We start from the raw sequence: 13,425 nt of genomic DNA, 5'->3' as shown, positions 1-13,425 counted from the left end.
GGTGGAGGGGGTGCCCATTCCCCAGAGAGCTAAAAAGAAAAAAGTCTGTAATTATGCTGTGTGAGCGTTTTTCACGTTTTACAATCTGATTCTTTCCTTTTCAAAATGAATAAATAGTTGCTAACCTAAGTCCAGCTGAGTGCTATGATTCACACTAAAGATCTACTGTATTTGGCATACCTGATGATTTCCACCTCCATCTCAAATGTATTTAGTCTCACATTTTCATTTTTGTTGCTTATTCATTTTATTGTAATAGTAAGCACAAAATTTTAAAAACCACGCAACTCTGCTATACAAAGAGGACAATTTTCAAAATGGAACTGTTGGTTGGCAAGCTATGTCAGCAGGCAATATATAGGTATCTTCATTTGTCAGCTGATGAAAAAAATCTGATTTTGGTATATGAAAGGCTCTTTTGAAGTGTCAGTGCATGATGTGTGAAAGTATAGGCTGCACCATTCAGGTCCAATATATGAAAATAGAATACTAACAGGTTTCTCTCTATCTCTAGTAATGCACTTTTATCTAGTCTCCACATTAGCTTCCACATTCTACAGTGATCTTTTAATTGCAAACCAATTCATGTATTTCTCTGTTTAAAATTCTTCCACTGTTTCCTCTGCTCATGGGATAAAATGTAATCTTAACCTGGGTTACAGGGCCCGACATTACTTGGGTGAACCAATCATTTTGAACGGACTTTCACACATTTCCTCCAGTAGTCAGTCCTTTAACAACCCGCGATTCCTCAAATGTGTAATGAGATTTCATTTGTGTCTTTACTCACCTGGGTTATTCTTCCAGGCGTCGCTTTCTTCCCATCACTTGCCTGACAGGTTTCTATTTATCCTTTAAGACTCCACTAAGGGTCAGACCCTCTGGGAAGCCTTTTCTGATTTCCTTGGGAAGATTCAGATACTCTCCATCTTTTATGCTGTAATAGCATCCTACATACATACTTCTATTGTAGCACTCCTCACATGGCATTTCAAATGTTTCACTGACATGTCTGACTTGACATCACAGTATGAGTACATAGAAGCCAGGATTTTGTTATATTCATTCATTCATTCATTCATTCATTCATTCATTCATTCATTCAGGGCCTAGTACAAGGCTGGTAGGTGCCCAGTTAGTATTCATTTAAATGCTAACAGAATGAATAATTTATGAAATAAAAGACTGCTAAGGAAACACCAACTTTCTTTCTACTTCAGCATTTCGCACTAACAGACTGAAGTCAGCCTACCAAAGAGTAAAAGATAGCTATAGTCTTATTTTCTAAGACATGTTTTGTATTAATAAAAATGCAAATTGATGAAGCATTTTTATAGTTTTTTAAATACCTACTACCATAAAGTCATTATGTTAGTCAAGGCAACTCAAAAAATAAATGCCTGGAAGTTTCTTTACAGTACACAATATCTAATAAAGTATAGGTCAAATACTGAACTACCCTAGATATCAATAAACAATCACTGTTAATCCAAAGGTGATTAAAAAACAACAACAAAATTTTATTACCTAGCTAATGTCTGAAGGTAGAGACAAGGCATTTTCACAGGAAGATCCTCAGAAATGCCTTCTTTCACGCTGGGCAACTGAGATTGGAATGGCTTTGCAGGATGGTAACACAGAATGCTCGGTTCGGCTGCACTGCTCAGAGACAGCAGGAAGAGTGCATTGGCTTTAATCACCTGGTGAGCTTCCATGGTGGGCAAGGCACGAGGGGTCTTGACTTGCATTGGTTTTCTCCTAGATTGTTTGACCTGGCAAAGAAAAAAATCAAAGTAATCTTTTCTGACTTATATTAAAATCTTTAGTTTCTTAAGCTAAGTATTTTGAGTTTCCAATAAAAATTATTAAACACTTGTAAAGCTATTTTAAAATACTAAGGTTATAAAAAACAACATTCACTTCATATTCATTCTGGGCTGACTATTTTGTATTAAACACAAACCATACTTCCTTTCTTTCTTCAGAAAAATTTAACAACTAACTAGTTAAATCTAAATATAATTCATTTTTTTAAAAAGTAAATCATCTCAGTGTGTGTATTCAGTGAAATTTTTTAGTTAGGTTAGCCACTAGAGTGAATAAGGAAAAGAGAGAGTAGATATGGAATAGGAAAACAAAGGAGCCAAAAAAACAGGTAGCAGAGGTTATCTAGTGTTATTCCAATATACAGTTAATATCCAATATATAGTTAATTTTTAAAATTAAAAGCAGCTGACTTAGTACAAAGATTAAATTTGTATATGATTTCCATTGTAAAAGCTGATCTTTTATATCAACTATGTGGAATTATCTGATGTAATAAGATCATAAAAATGTATTTTTATAAAGTGTATCCATATCATTAAAACTATAGCTCTGAATGGAGTAAAATACCTTTTCCCTTGCAGCAGCCTGTTTTTCACGGAGGTATTTTTCTCTACAGCGATCACATACCAGATACCAAGTGCTTCCTCCTATGCCACCATCACCACAGTTACCAGCCCATCCTCCACAAAAATGCCCAATGCTATTGTAACCTTGTCCACCAGCATATCGGCCACAACCTTGAAACAATACCAAAAATAAATATTTAACACTTCAAGTGTCCTTAATAGTTTGATCCTTATTACTCATAGATTAATGACAGATTTACCTTATCAAAGAAAGCAAAATACTGAAATAGATATCTGATTTTTCAGGCTATTAACTATATCAGAAAAATAGCTTACTTGATCAAAAAGCAATCAGTTAAATGGTGCTCCAAATATGAGAGATACTTAGTTTCTATTCAGGCAGATTAAAAGAGAGATAGACTATAGGTACATTTAGATATACTTAATTATGTCAATAAAATTAGACAAAACGAGTATAAAAGTTCTTTAACAATGATATATTTTCAGAAGTCACAGAAAACATTTGAGGTATAATATGTAGACAAAGAAAAAAATTACAAATACAAATTTGTATTAGGTGAATTTGGAATATTAGTCAATGTTACAGAAATCAATACATTTACTGAAAATGCAGTCTTCTGATAAAACAATATCACTTCCATAGGAAAAAGCCTATAGAAATCAATATAATCTAATTTAATTTGCAATTCTGAACAGGAAAATAGTAAAATCAAAGGAGATGCCCTGTGTGTATAGGCACGCCATTGTTTCTGCTGTGTGAGAAAGACTCATTAATGGCACACCCTTTGGGTAACAAATAAAATTTTTTAAAACATGCTACATGAAAGTGAAATAGCACTAAATGACCTGGTCATCATAATATTAGAATTTCTTTACCTGTTTTTCGCAAAACCCTGTACTGATAATGTACTTGAAGATACCATAAATTCCCTACCCTTTACCAAAATTCATATAACAGCTCAAATGAAGTGATCCAGTTCAGTAAAGAAAAAAGTACTTGGCCGGGCGCGGTGGCTCAAGCTTGTAATCCCAGCACTTTGGGAGGCCGAGACAGGAGGATCACAAGGTCAGGAGATCGAGACCATCCTGGCTAACACAGTGAAACCCCGTCTCTACCAAAAAAAAAAATACAAAAAACTAGCCGGGCGAGGTGGTGGGCGCCTGCAGTCCCAGCTACTCGGGAGGCTGAGGCAGGAGAATGGCATGAACCCGGGAGGCGGGGCTTGCAGTGAGCTGAGATCTGGCCACTGCACTCCAGCCTGGGCAACAGAGTGAGACTCTGTCTCAAAAAAAAAAAAAAAAAAAAAGAAAAGAAAAAAGTACTTATACATACATTCGACAGTATCATTTACCTGGGTGAGCTTGTCTCATGTGATAGGTCACTGGGTACGGATGTGACTCCCCACACAGTTCACAGATGGTATCTTTCTCTGGTCCTCCTACTGCCAGCTGGGCCATCTCTCCAAACAAATTACCCCTGGGCCTCACTTCTGCCTTTTCTTTTTTCTTTTTTTCCTTTTTGGCCTTCTTATTCTCTTTCTCACACTCTTTCTTTTTAAGAACTGCACAGGAACCAGGACTTGGAAAAATCATATTCTGGGAAGCAGCTTTGATAGTAGCCAAAGAGATGTCTTCCCAAAAAGCCACTAAATGTTGTAAAGTTAAGGGAAGAGGAGATTTAGACTTCATCGTGTGATGCATGGACATTTCAAAAGTGGTCTCAGTTTTCCCATCCTCGCATTTTTCATGCAGAGGTGGTTCCTTAAGCATAGACAATACCTTGTTTTTGTTAATGCTACCCATCTTAGATATATCTGGTCCATGGGGTGCAATATTAAACATATTCAGTGCAGATGATATTTCCAATGAATGTCTATTTTTTAACTTGGTTTCTTTTTCCTCTGTAGGCTGTTGGCTATTTAAACTACTCCTTATAGGAGCATGTTCTTTGGAAAGTTCAGGATGAAACTTGAGGAAAGAAGAACAAGCCATTGCATCATGTACTATGCCTTCATGCCAGAGGAAGGAAGCAAACACAGCTCTGGCACATTCGGCCACAGAAGGAGACATGGCTTGCTTCGCTGGCTCTAAAGGCTTGGATCCATCTCCTTTGAAAAGAAAACTCGATTTTTCTTTTTTGGGCCTGGTGTGTCTATTAGCACATTTTCGACTTATTTTGGGGGATGCTCTCATTTCCTGTTCATCTTTCAGTGGTGCTTTTCCAATGCTAAAATGAACTTTATTTGAACCTTCATCCACACTCTTAAATTCACTGCTGTCGTCGCAGGTGCTGTCTGTTAGACTATTTGTTTTTAAAGTACTTGAGGTGCAGACTTCGACCACCTCACTGTGGAGGTTTTCCTGTACCACATGGGGAGAGGGAGCTCTATTTTCAGATCCTGGGGAATCTGTAGAATCCTTTGGTACTGATTTTGGTTTTGGTGACGTTGACCGTCCCCTCAAAGGTTCTGTGAGGGGCATTTTCTTCTTGCGGAGGGTATCTGGATCAAGTGTGTAAGAGTCTGATTTGGAACGTTCCCGAGGAGGATCAAGTTTTGTCTTAACAGGAGCAGTACTTTTTTGAGGTAGATTTTTATCTTGTGGTGAGGAGGAGCGTGGAGAACTAGCACCTGACGGGCTAGACCTATTGGCTGGGAGAGTCTTTGGCTTAGGAGATGACAACCGAGAACCTGGTCCTGGGGATTCAGCTCTGGAGCTAGAAGGCATCCTCCCATCAGATTTCAATGTCTGCAAGGTGTTATGGTTGGGGGACAATGACCTACTATGGGAATCTGACCTCAACTTTGCAGCATCAGATTTTAAGATGAGGGATTCACTAGCAGATAAACTGTCTGTGCCCCTTGGCTTCTTCTGATCAGCAGTAGTCCGGCTCATATGTCCATCAGGTTTAAGTGATCTGCTGTGTTTAGAGGACAGCTCTGATTTTCCTGATGTAGAAGCTGGTCTAGAAGATGTTGAGATGTTTCCTCGATCACCTGTATGGTCCATTTTATAGTGAAACTTATTAATAAAATTATAATTTAGTGATGATTTAGCCACTAAACACTGAAATAAAAAACATAGCTACAAAATTCTTACTGTTTGTCACACATACTAAAACACTTGAAGAATTCTGGGGGAAATATTTCCAGTAAAATTTCTACACATCATTACACAACCATTACCACCAAAAACTATTTTCATGGATGCAAAACAGGCTGAACAAACTCAGTGTGAACTATCAGTGATATCTCAACCTCTGCCCTAGTGCAATAACTAGGTAGAATTTAAATTCAGTGAGAGACAAGAAAGAGATAGAAATTAATTTTTTTGGGAATAAGAAATTATTTAATGTTAACACTTGTATTTTAAATGTGAAGTAGCGTTAAATTTCCATCAGAGTGATACGTTGCATCCTTAGGGCAATGGTATGGGTTTTGTTGAATTAGAGAAATGAATTTATGCATAGACACAATTATAATTTTTAAGTGTATGCATAAATACAATTAGGCTAATAAAGAGTTGCCTAAGAGGCACTCTATTTTATGATCAGATTAGACTAGTTTATAATGAGCACATGAATGCCCTAAAGCTATTATTTAATTACTTATAAACAGGTTACACTCCAAAAGTTCAGTAAGCTTAGCTGCTTAGAACTCAGAGCCTATGTCCCCTTGGAAACCACAGAAATGGTGGATCCTCAGAATGAGTAGTAGAAGTCTGAACTGTGGACCCTCAAAACAAGGAGTCAGGAGAATGACAGAAAAACAGGATGAAAAGAAGAATTACCTCCTTTTTCTAAAGCAAACCATTAGATATTTCTGCATGGACATTAATTGTTTTTAGCACCCTGGCTTCATTTAGTGTCTCTCCTTCATTTTATTTTATGCTTTTCTTTGAGGCATGAGGGCCAGGCTGTCTGTGACCCAAGTAAATGGTACAAACTTCAACATCACCTTTCCTCCTTAAAATAAAAACTTCCACTCTTAGTGCAAGTGATACCAGTTAGTTGTTAGGAGAAAAGCAATCTGACTGAGGGGTTTCAAGTGGTATAAGAAACTGAAAATCCATAAACCTATCTGGAAGTAATCATATTTTTTCAAAGAGAGTTCCTAGGAAATTAAGGTGGATTTGTTAACTGGTTCTAAAGGCAGGTTATTATTTTTTTTTTTTTAAAGAAAAAAGGACGTGAACAAATTCAGATGATGCAGAAAAATGTTTTTTAAGCTTGTGTGCATGTGTTAAGTGTGTATAGTCACGCTCTAGTTCTCTATGGTTCAGGACAGTAGTGCTGGAGAATCTGCCCCCATTTTTGTCAGGGGCAGGTATTTTTGTCTGTTACTCTTCACTTATGTAATACTATGAATGAGTCCAGGAATACAGTAGGTATTCAATAAATATTTGTTGAATGAGTAATATATTCCAATTTTCTTGATTTTTTTTCTTCTGCTACTCCCAAGTATTCAGCTTCTCTAAAAGTCTACTTTTTAGAATTAAGGCTCCCAAGGCCACAGGACAGAGGTGACAGTAGTTACTGATTTGTGAGGGTTAGATGCTTGCATGTTGAGTAATTACATGGTGAAATAATAGAGTATGGCAAGTACTTTAGATAGGGCACACTGATGAACTAAATGTTTAATTGCAAAATGCCAATATTTAAGATAAATTTTCCTGTTCTTTGGATGAATAAAAGTAACTAAAACATAATGCTTTTTAGTTTCTTGCAAAGCTTCATTATTCAATCATGAACCTCCTTTATGATATTATGTGCTCTGTTTTATAAATAGAGTATTAACAGATGGGGCTAAATTTTGAAAAAAGGGTTAAAAAATCCCAATTTAGAATTCTAACTATCAATGCTGTCTTGGGAGAGCACAGATAAACAGAGGTGATCTACGAATAAGTACCCTCAAACTGTTCAAAAGTAGTTTAAAAAATTGCTGCCCATCTAATCTTACTGACCTAGTAACAGTATATGGCAAATTTGGTAAACAAATTATATTTAATAGATTAAACATCAATAGTCACGGCCATTAATTTTGAGTACGTGATGTTTGGAGTATTTGTTTTTTGTTATTAATCTGACAGCTGGAGACATGTTTATCACCTTTATCATCACATTTATTTCAGGAACTGAACCACACATAATGGGAATCTAGACAAACAATTAGTAAGTCTTTTATATTTGGTATCCTTTTTTCCAAAAAATCCGTCTGTGAACCGAAAGAGGTTTTCTCTCTAATTTATAAAAAAGGACAACTTGTGTAGGATTTCTAACAAATGGGAAGGGTTTGTGACAAAGATTACCTACTCCCTGTGTCAGATGTGTCCCAGTGGCTGACCTGCACAACAGCTGCAAGCAAAGGAATGGTGAAAACCTGCTGATGCTACCTCTATTCTAGGAATGCACGCACTTAACGATGGTAGGTATTTACTCATCATGAAAACAACCTCTTTGGTTGCCTGAAAAATGGAATCTGCCAAATATCAGGAAGACCACTTGTCATATGTGAGCAAAAAAATTTATTACATAGTGTTAGAAAGAATAGGCATTTGTATATCTTATTATATCTCTAATAGTGGTGAATATTTTCTTAAGATCTGTAAGTGGTGACAGCTAAATACCTGTTGAAGTTTAAGCACATAAATAATGGCAGAAACGTTTCTTTCTCTGATGTATTTCTCAAATGATAACTAAATCTTCTTGAAAAATTTATTTTTCCAATATATATAAATTTCCAAATAAATTTATATATATTTTATATATAAAAAAAACTATGCTTTTTAAGTGGGGTAAGCCCAAGTGCTAATTTATGTTTATCTTCTTCATTTGTGTTTCAAATGTTTTGCAGCATATTATTACTAAAATTATTATGTTGTGGCTGCTCAAAATATCAACAAATATAAACAAATAGTTTGCTAAAAATCTTCAGACTATACATAAAACTTTCACATTCATCTCCTAATTTATTTAATGACTGTATTTTTAAATTTCAGTGATAATAGGCAAACATTTTTCTAACTTTAAAGGAATCCTGAAGAAATAATGACAGGATAGAAACTTAGGGCAAGCAAATTAAATGTAACTAAACATGTTAAATAGTAAGTATTCATTCACTTACCCACATATTTTTTCATGCCAAAATCATAAATTATCAGGATCATACTATATCATAATACTATATGCATATATCACATGGCATGATATATAGTATATATCAGGTTACATGATACTATATGCTGTTACACACAATACTGTATACTATATAGCACAGGTTGTACAATACTATTTATTCTATTTTTATATTTCCTATTTATACGTTTATACTGTCAATTGTATAATGAGAAACATATAGCTATTTTATCTATTTCTAAGAAAAAAAGAAAATCAGTAATTAGTTGAGAAACTCACACAATATGTTAGGCATTGTTGTAAAAGTTCTTTTTGATAAAATTTTCTTTAAATACAAGATTTTAAAATATTTACAAGATTTAAATTTAATTAAATAATACTTTAAGACAAAATATTTAAGTAGGCATCTGCAGGGTTTTAAAAGACCAAAATCATATTTCTAAATTGTCTGAAATTTTCTCAATTGTCAATAGTTTAAACATTTCTAAGCTTAAAATGTTAAAACTTAGTTACGAGGAAAACAATATTAGAAAAATTTATGCCAAACAGGACAGGTAGGTTGACATATAGACATAAACAAACACACGAGTCCTAATAACTAATTTAAACTTAAAAACTTTAAGTTCATTATCAGTGTTTCACACAAAAAACTAAAATGGTAAAGTGATTTTTATATTACATAACAAGTTTAAGACTAAAAAATGTGCTTTATGCCTTGCACATATATCATCTTTTTCTGATAAAAATGGTTTAAAAAATTCCCCCCATTAGGTAATTCTTTCTTTCTATATAGCTGTTTTAATTTTAAAGATCTCATAAAGTTTTAAAATTAAATAAGAGTAATGTTTAACCTATAGATGTAATAAACATGCATAGCTATTATGATAATCTATATTATAATATTGAATAGGAGCATCATAAATTACTCAAACATATACAAATTTAAATAAAATGATAAACTTTAATTAAAAAAATGGAATGACATGAACATGACTGAGATGAACGGAAACATCTTTAATGACACTCCCTATGTTCATTAAGAATGGCCCATCCATGAATGCATGTATACCCACCCTTCAGTTTGTGAGACAGAGATGAGAGAGCAGAGGCAGGCCCAGCTACACCATAATTTTTGTAAATGCGCTCACGAGAAGCAAGGTTGCAAGATGGAGATTCTACAGTGGAAAACATTGGCAAAGAAGCAGCACAGATTCAATGGAAAAAAAATTTAGCAGAGAACACAAGCAAAAACAAAGCATTTCAAATGGTATGCAAGTATCAACTTATTTTAAATAGTTTATATTCTGCTAAATTTTTCAACAAGCTTACATTTCTCTAAAACTGAAAACAAAGGTTGAATTAATTAATTTAGATTAATATGTGTTAATGCCCCAATCTGTTAACTTAAAACTTAGTTAGGCTCATATCTCTGACAAATCAAAATTGAACATTTCATTTTAGACTTACGTTTCTTTTGTTTGGTTTTAATTTGGTGCTCATTTAAATAAAGATTTACAAGTTTTTTTTTAATAGTGGAAGATAAAGAAATGTTACTTATATTACTTATGGCTTAACCTATTGTCACCTGGTTTCCTGAATGAACCGATTACTATAATTTTCCAGTATGTATCTCAGAACGGACTCAGGGTGACACTGTGTTTGGCTACTTTTCTGGGTCCATCTTCAGTGAAAACGTTAGTACTAACCCCAGTATTTAGTGTTTGTTTTGTAGATCCTACTTCTGATACCAAATCTTGTTTACACAACATGTCACAACACAAACAAAGCAAAGAAAATTTATAAGTCACTGAAAAATGTTAGGAATGTCAATGATTTATTACGCAGGAAATGAAGTATTTAATTTACCTTTTTTTTGAAGAATTAACAGAACCTTTAAAGTGTAGTCGTTTGAAAGTAGTAAGCTAAAAAACGTATCATCTGAATCTAAAACAACTCACGGTATTTAAAATTTTTAACTCATGGCAATTAAAACAAAATTAATCGGTTGTACTGAAATAAATTCAGGTAATAAGGAGATAGCTGTCTTAGTTTTATTGAAATAAACTAGACACAACACACACTTTGCTTAAAATACAATAAGTGCTATTTTCAACTGATTCATTATTATGGTCAAGATTAATGATGAATGACCCATAAATTAAGAAGTCACTCAACGTAAAGTATTGAGTATATATTACGTGTTAGATACTATTCTATGCATTGCAGACACAGTGGTGAACAGGAACAAAGTCCCTGCTCTCATAGAGTCTATATTTAGGAGAAAGGAGAGAGGGAATGACCAAATAAGTATACATCGTATCAGGTGCTGAGAAACTTGGGAGTCATATGCCTACAGATGTGTCATTCTTCATGACTGCAGAATACCACTTTGGGAGTGACGCCTAGAAGAGGCCAAAGCCCTAGGACATTTCTAGATGATGAAATAGATGAGGATGTAGAAAGGAGACTAGAAATCAGCAGTCAGTAAGGCAGGAAACATCCAGCAGGCAAATGAATGTGTTTCCAGGAAGAAAGACCAACTCTGTCAAACACTGCTGACAGATTAAGTAAAATGACATCTTAGAATCGACAACTGAATTTGGCAACACAAAAGTCCCAGAATGACTACAGCAGTTTCCGAGGATAGCGACTAAAGCGGGAATGCAGTGAGCTCAACAGACAATAGGAGGAGTAGATAGCAACATACATGGCATAAAACCATCTTAAGTTTTAAAAAGTTAAATTTTTAATATTTTTGCACATCCTTCATTTTGAACAAATCTATAAACCTCAAAAGATGTCAGGTGCTGCAAAAGGAGCTCTTACGCTATTTAAGTGTCACATAGTAAGGAGTTTGCAGCTATTGTTAAAGTATCAGTTAGGAGAGTGATACAATTCTTCAAGACATGAACAAGGACGGTGGCAGCCTCGGAATGGAAGAGTTAATTCAGGGAGAATTCAACCTGCCAATGTAGGAAGGAATACAATCTTCTGGCCTGGCTGCTAAAAATCTGTGAAGACTCCACATAGCAGGAAGACACAGCAATAGGAAATCAGAAGAATACCATCTTAATTGGAAGCACACATAAACAGAAATGTGAAAAACTACGAGGAAACTTGTAAGATAAGATGTTAGAGGTTTAAGGACAAACTCCTGGAAAAAAGTTTGAAGGCAAAATGGCCTTCAAGTCTTTTCAATATATTACAGAGGCTAGAGAGACTGGATTCCTAGGTATGAATCAGAGTGAACAAAAAAGGAAATATTTTAGAAAATGAAAGTTGAAAAAAGGTTAAGTGACTAAAGAAATTAAGCTGTTGCTGGAAACAACACATGTTCTACACATTAAATTTTTACAAAATCTGCTCAAGTTTAAACATACTTTTATAAAGTTACAGTTAATTTTTATAAAGATTTATACTTTTTAATTTAAAAAAGCAAGCTATAAGAGATATATTGATATCTATACCCAAAAGAAAAAAAGTTGATAGGTGTTTTAAAAATCATTTGACAGAAATAATAATGCTTTTAAAAAATCTTGTTAAAGCAGATAAGACAACCAATTATTATATTCATCTCCACAAAATTTTGATTCTTTTTTGGGTATCACTAAGTTAAACAGAATAATATTAAAAACAATTTTGAAGAGTCAGGATTTTGTTTCCAGTGCTCCTGTGAAGTTCATGCTGTTTGTTTCCTGTAGTTTGCCCTTATAAACAACATGGTTCTTCATGGGTCATTTGGCTTTCTTTGTTTTGGATCCCAAGTATTAAATTCCCTGAGTCATATCATTTCCTAGTCATAGAAACTTTGAGTTCATTGTAAATTGTACTTTTTAAGTCTTCTTTAAGTACTCATGATAATAATAAAACTATGTAACTTTTCTTTCTAATAAGGAACCCATTCTCATTTCAGTTTAACAAAGACAAATGGTGGTTTTGCTGTATCAGGACCCTGACCTTATCGTTGGAACCATAAACTGGAAGAATCAAGGCATCAGCTGTCAACTAACTCCTTACTATATGGCACTTAAATAGCGTAAGAGCTCCTTTTGCAGCACCTGACATCTTTTGAGGTTTACAGATTTGTTCAAAATGAAGGATGTGCAAAAATATTAAAATCAACTGTCATCACCTGGTGGCAATACACAAATCTGGAGGTTTTGGGATTTTAAAAGTGGCATATATTATTTTTGAGTGTTGAGTCAACAACTAAGTGATGACTGGAAATGTTAAATTTCATGAGTAAAAATCAGTAATACATTTTTAAAAAGGGTAGGTTTTAGCATTAAATTCAGTTTGGTGTTTAATTTATTGATTTCTTACTATGTTCTATAATCAAGTTGTGACATTCAGTAACAATTTGCTAAATTATTGGCAGGCAATGTTAAAAGAACTGAAAACAGGCTATTCCGAAGGACAATACAATTGGAATACATTATATTCAGGAGGCTAGGTGTCTAATTACAATGCATATATCACTGCCACCAATACTCAGAGCAGGTGAGATAATACAGATAAAAAAGTTTACTTTCAAAGACATTCCACTGGGATGCTACAAACAACCATAGGCAAGAAGAATCTTTGGCATGTAATTGTGCTTCTCATGTTGTTTAGTTCTCAATCTTGAGGAGAGAGTGGAGCAGTCAGAAATATTATAGTCTTAGTAAAACTACTAGATACAACCTTTTTTTCCCTTTCAGTTGCTTTTTTTTCTTTCCAATTTTTTTCTTTCCAACTTTTATTTTTGGTTCAAGGCGGACATGTGTAGGTTTGTTACATGGGTAAATTCTGTGTCATGGGGGTTTGGTGTAAACATAATTTTGTCACCCAGGTAATCAAGCATTACCTGACAGGTAGTTTTTCAATCCTCATCCTCCT

General features: G+C 34.4%; 1 protein-coding gene across 14 annotated transcripts in view; it reads right to left on the bottom strand.

Moving 5' to 3' along the window:
- Window positions 1–13,425, bottom strand: part of MYCBP2 (MYC binding protein 2) — a 292,153-nt gene that overhangs the window by 49,601 nt on the left and 229,127 nt on the right. For all 14 annotated transcript variants that reach the window (XM_010374615.2, XM_030921889.1, XM_030921891.1 and 11 more), the window contains 3 exons: window positions 3,767–5,410; window positions 2,395–2,564; window positions 1,528–1,772 (listed from right to left, as the gene is read on the bottom strand). In XM_010374615.2, the coding sequence (XP_010372917.1) occupies window positions 1,528–1,772; window positions 2,395–2,564; window positions 3,767–5,410 (2,059 nt within the window). The remainder of the gene's footprint in view (window positions 1–1,527; window positions 1,773–2,394; window positions 2,565–3,766; window positions 5,411–13,425) is intronic.

The sequence above is a fragment of the Rhinopithecus roxellana genome, chromosome 18 (genome assembly GCF_007565055.1).
Source record: "Rhinopithecus roxellana isolate Shanxi Qingling chromosome 18, ASM756505v1, whole genome shotgun sequence".
Classification (NCBI taxonomy): domain Eukaryota; kingdom Metazoa; phylum Chordata; class Mammalia; order Primates; family Cercopithecidae; genus Rhinopithecus; species Rhinopithecus roxellana.
The sequence above is the reverse complement of the archived record's forward strand: the minus strand, read 5'-3'. Positions and strand labels throughout refer to the sequence as shown.